This window comes from Pagrus major, chromosome 5, assembly GCF_040436345.1.
Source record: "Pagrus major chromosome 5, Pma_NU_1.0".
NCBI classification, from domain to species: Eukaryota; Metazoa; Chordata; class Actinopteri; order Spariformes; family Sparidae; genus Pagrus; species Pagrus major.
This window is the reverse complement of record NC_133219.1, coordinates 27,041,217-27,046,467: the sequence shown is the minus strand read 5'-3', so window position 1 is coordinate 27,046,467 and position 5,251 is coordinate 27,041,217. Positions and strand designations below refer to the sequence as shown.

Here is a 5,251-nt window from a genome sequence, read left to right as displayed (position 1 = left end):
ATGGGCTGCTCACCATCCAAAGGTAACAATTTTGGGACTTTGGGTCCCATGAGGAAGGGGAGAATGCTGCCCCCTGCACCTCAAGAAAGCCCCAGAGATTCCCACTTTGATAATGGAGATAATTGTAATTCAACTGGAAGGACAGATGGGGATACAAACGAAAGGAAGGCAGTCGGACAAACCCAGGTATTTCAGAGAGAGGCTCATATGTCACCACAAAAAAAGAGATCTGTGACTGAGCTAGGTCCTGAAGTGGTAAACACAGATAAATTGGGAAGTCAAGGAAAGGACAACAACACAGTTTCACAGAGGAAAGAGAAAAACATTGACAAGCAGGATGTGACGGAAAAAAAGCCTAGCAGGAAACCTAAGAAAAATACAAGAGGTATTAAAGTGCTAAAAAAGAAAGACAAGGACAACGAAAAACCAGCTACAGAACAGAAAGTGGATTTCCCAGAACCTTTGGTAAAAGCTCACCAAGCTGCTTATGCCTTTTTGAATCCCAGCATAACCAAATATGACATACTACTTGGACTTTTGGAACAAGCAACCCAAACACAGGTTTCTGTGCAGCCTATGGTTGCATTTATGGCTCTACGCTATGAGGAAATAATTCATGGACTGGAAGAGATTGCAGATGAGGGAGAAAAAGTTTTAAAAGAAAATGGAGAGCATCTCGCTTGGCCAAGTCAAATGAAAAACCTCTCATCTTCCACACCTCTGAAGTCTGGCTGTGCTAATGTTGAGCCCCCTCCGGATTTGTTGCAGCAGCTGCTTCAGTACACCACACAGAGAATGCGAAATGTGAGTCAGACTGTTGGTGGAATTGGGGACTCTGCTTTAGAAGAGGCAGTGGAGTACTTTGCCTCTGTCTCAGAAGTTTTAGAGGAGAAACTAAAAGTCAAACGTGCAGTAGAGACTAGGCTAATGCAACTCTTATCTCGCATTGAGCTCGCCTCTCTGCGCAAGCCAGGGCCTGAGGATTCTGCTCTCTTTAGTGAGGACAGTGGTATTGGGGCTGAGAATGAATCTCTTGCTGGATCTGAAAGACGCCATAGACGAGAGAGTTGTGAGTCTAGTGGGACCAATAGAACTACTCCTGTCAGTCCTATGGGATACACCTCCATGAACATAAGGCAAGGAGTGTCAAGGCAAAAGCTTAGAAGAAAAATAAGTCCAAGTGTCTCTCTCACCTCACTCAACTCATTAGGTTCTACATGTACCATAATGCCTAATGACCAAAGAGACTCAGTACTAGGATCAGTCTCCTTAGATGATGGGGAAGACGATCACAATGATGAGGATGAGGAGGTGGATAGAGGCATGGGAGCTGTGCGAGTAGGGTTTATAAAACGATCAAATTCTTCACCTGACAGTGAACAACGCCCACACCGCCTACCCCCAAAGCGCATAGAGAATCCTAAAAATGTAGAAATGACTCTCAAAATGAAAAATGCTATAAGTGGTAGGATACAGTTTGTCCAATCACAGAACTCTAGTGCCAAAACAAAGGTAGCTGGCAGTCCGAAAACCAGTAGGCGCCAGTGGACGGATGAGGAGGAACGATCGCCAAGGAGGCCTCAAACAGCAGCACCTATTCGGAAGGCAGTGGCAAAAAAGACCCCAGGGGTTATGGAACGTCGTTCCCGGTCAGCAGAATCCCTTCGGAGCAAAGGCGAAGATCCTACTCTGCTTGAACTAGACAGAACCCAGAAGGATTTAAACCAGAGGTTGCAGAGGATGAGTAAAACCAAGGCAGGTGGAAACATAAGGACTGCACCACCTAAACAAAATCAAGTAACGTCACCAGCACAGTCTCCAGCAATAAATCGCAAACATCCTTCATTAGGCAAGAACAGCAATCCCCAACCACTTAAAGACAAAAAACAGGCTGTAACCAGTGATGTCGAAGAAGATAAATCAAAGAGCATGAACACATCCAAGGGTCCTATTAAAGCCACCCCACCCCCGAGCCCTCCTTTATCACCACGACCATCTTCAGGCCTTTACAGAGGGCGGAACTCGGTCAAAAAACTGATTGACACCTTCAGTCAGGGAATTGAGGATCTAGATGGTCCTAAAGTTCTGGGGCCTCTGAGAGGAGTACAGAAGTGTGGTGTGCCTGTGTTACCTGGTTTAGGAAATGTAGAAGCTGTGCTTAGTGCTGGGTTAACCAGTTGTAGACCTGAATCCTCTTCATTGGAGAAAAATGATTTTTTTGATCTAGATAGTCTTCCTCCGCCTCCTCCGGAAGTATTAATGGACAATTCCTTTGAAAGTGCCCAGAGTCTTTCAAATAGTGTAGCAGATGAAGGGGCTACAAAAGTCAGAAAATCACCTGTATTAAAAAAGGCTGCATTATCGCAACGACTGAGGGCCTCAGTTCAGTCAGTGACAGTGCTGCCAAGTAAAGGAGGCTTCCCGCAGACATCCAAGGTTATTTCCCTTGCTAAAGCTGATCAAAAAGACCCATCTGCTCACTCAAAAGCCAGTGCATCAGGTGTTCAACTGGAGGTAGACCCAGGAGAGGAAAATGATTCCTTGAACCTGCAAGCGAGAAAGATCATACACTTAAAACACTCTTCAGACTCAGAGAAATCGTTAAAAAGTTATGTAGCAACAAATCCATCTGCCAGTCGAGAAGAATCAGCTGATACTCAAGATGGTGGTAACCTTTCAGTGCCTGGACCTAACACTACAGTGTCGACAGTGCCTCCTTCAAAAGTTAGCAGCCAACCCCCTGCCACCCCACCCACCTCAAGGGGACGGATGTTACCATCCACACCTTCTACACCACCACACAGCAGTCTACATCGAAGACTTCCCAGTCCCCACAACTTCAAAAGGCAACCTTCTCCGACCTCTTCAGCTAGTCCCCCTGTTACCAGGAAAGTCCCCACACCGCCAGCAGTTCAGCGGAGACTCCCCAGTCCACCTGTTGCAAAGCAGAATATTTCTAACTCAAATCCATCCTCCTCCTACCCTTTCAAAGCACCGTCTCCACCAGCCTCTCCAAAAGTGCAAAGATGGTCAAGGGAGAACAGTAGTGAAGAATCATCTAGTGCTCGGACGATTACTAATGCACGTTCAGTCTTTTGCCCTGCATCTCCATCCCTGTTTGAGGCCCAACCTTGTCCAGTTCCCCGACCCCCTCAAGCTTGGACGTCAACAGGGGTCTCTTTTCTCTCACGGTCTTGGGGGAGTCGTGGGAGGTTTCCTGTATCTTTTCAAGGACCTCGACCCTTCATCCGACGTAGCCATTCAGACCGAAGGCCAAGTCTAAGTCTTCCACCAACATCAACTAGCATTTCAGTAGCTGAGACTTGTGGAAGTGAGCCAGCAATATATTCAAAGGGGTAAGTGTTTAACATGTTTCTATGTTACACATCTTAAATCCTTAAATATGGCTTACAATTAGGTATTCGGTAAAGGTTTATCCTACAGGTACTTAAATTTAATACCAAATTCCTTTTAATGTTTTAATGATATGCTGACATTTTGGTATGCAAGGGTTCTCAAATTCTCAAAAAAAATATTTAATTACCAGCCCCAACCAGCATTGGCTGGTAAAGTTTTATCCTTGTGAGTGTGTGCGTGTGCATCATAATGGCAAAATGTGACTCTGAAGACACCTATTTTAGCTGGAACTAATACCAGGTTAGCCAGGTGTTTATATGTCTATCTGTTTTTTGTTAGCATGGATTAGCTATCAACTGTACCAATTTATCTCCTAAATTACAGCAACTCATTCCAGGAAATATCCAGCTCCTTTTCTAAGAAAATTACCAGGAACATTTCTGAATTTGAAGGAAAGTGAGGGACCCATTAAATACGTATTACCAACTGTAAGCTCACTGACTTACCCTTAACATAGCTGATGCAAATACTGTTTGGGTTTTTAGTCATACATTTATTTATGTAAGAATTACCAAAGCAGACATATTTCATTCTTAATAAACATTAGTATCAACCTCTACTGCAATAAGCTTTGAAGGTGACAGAAAATGTTGAAAATACACAATATTATTGCATGAACCTGATTACCCAGCCTCTGTATGTACACAATATAATAACTTCACAACATGACTATGTCTACTAAGATATAACTGTGTCTGAAATAATCATATGTAGTTACCTCAAACACAGTATCTTGTTTAAGTATCTATTTATTTATTTTACAGTGCTCCATTCAATGATCTATTATGCTAGCCCAACTTAGACTTAAAGATGACATGCTCACAAGATTACTAGAGTACTTTGGGGATAAAAAAAACGATATTTGACATATAGAGACATCAGCTTGAAAGTATAACAGTATTTAATTTATGTTTAACTCTCTCTAATATGTATTTTTCTTGCTATTTCTGTATTGAATGCTTCATTAAGTTTAAATGTTGAGTTTACCAAGGGCTATTTTTATCACAATAGTCTAATAGTGAAAAGTGTAATTTCAGGGTGGTTTGCACCTGTCTGGCCTTGCATGCTTTCTTATAGAGAAACTGAGTGAACTCTTACATCAGCCACTTTACACGCTTATGGCCCCTTTCCTGTTTATACCTGACACAAACCCACCTGGCCCACTTCCCTAATTGCTAATTACAACATTCTTCATTCACTTCTACAGACTGGATGACGAACCAACCAGGGATGATGAATTATGGGGTAGCCAATCAGACCTCAGAGCTACACCACGCTCTGCGTCACACCCGGACCTGTGTGTTGTTGGACAGGCTTTGCACAGGGACTAAAGGGGCCAATGGAGGACCAGTGGGATTATGGATTAGGAGGCCTTACCAAGGATTTAACATAGTGATGTTTATTCCACTGGGCAGTGAGGTAGAGCTAATTCTACCCATTCTGCCACAGTAACACACCTCCACAGTGTTTATAATCAAGTGTGGGGAAAAACGTTTTTATTTATTGGAGTGGATGTGCATCTTTGTATTCATACTTTTACATATATTGTCTGTGCATAAGCACGCTGCTGAATTTTGTTCATGCATTATATGTTTCTCAGGGAGAAATACATATTATTTCGTGTTTACAATTTATGGAACTCTCCCAGCACCTGACTTCATAACATTACTGATTACTGATTTATGAATGTAGAACATTCAGAGGTTACATATTTATTATACTGTGTAGTTTCTTGGTGACTCAATGGGCAAAAGTGGCTTTCTCAATTGTTATTGGTTTAGAAAATAGTCCACAATGTGTTCTGTTGTCAAGCCAAGGCCAATCTCAACTTTTT

The 5,251-nt window shown here is 42.7% G+C and overlaps 1 protein-coding gene across 1 annotated transcript; it reads left to right on the top strand.

Annotated features, from left to right (window-relative positions):
- pcare1 (photoreceptor cilium actin regulator 1) lies at positions 1-4,748 on the top strand. Its single transcript, XM_073465564.1, has 2 exons — positions 1-3,356; positions 4,625-4,748. Exons 1-2 carry the CDS (start codon positions 1-3, stop codon positions 4,746-4,748), a joined length of 3,480 nt encoding a protein of 1,159 aa, XP_073321665.1.
- The last annotated feature ends 503 nt before the right edge of the window (positions 4,749-5,251 follow it).

What these genes read in the sequence shown, in the direction of transcription:
- pcare1 (XM_073465564.1), top strand. Translation starts at nt 1, where the DNA reads ATGGGCTGCTCACCATCCAAAGGTAACAATTTTGGGACTTTGGGTCCC. An exon ending in CCAGCAATATATTCAAAGGG is followed by an intron (nt 3,357 to 4,624) that starts GTAAGTGTTTAA and finishes TCACTTCTACAG; the next exon opens with ACTGGATGACGAACCAACCA.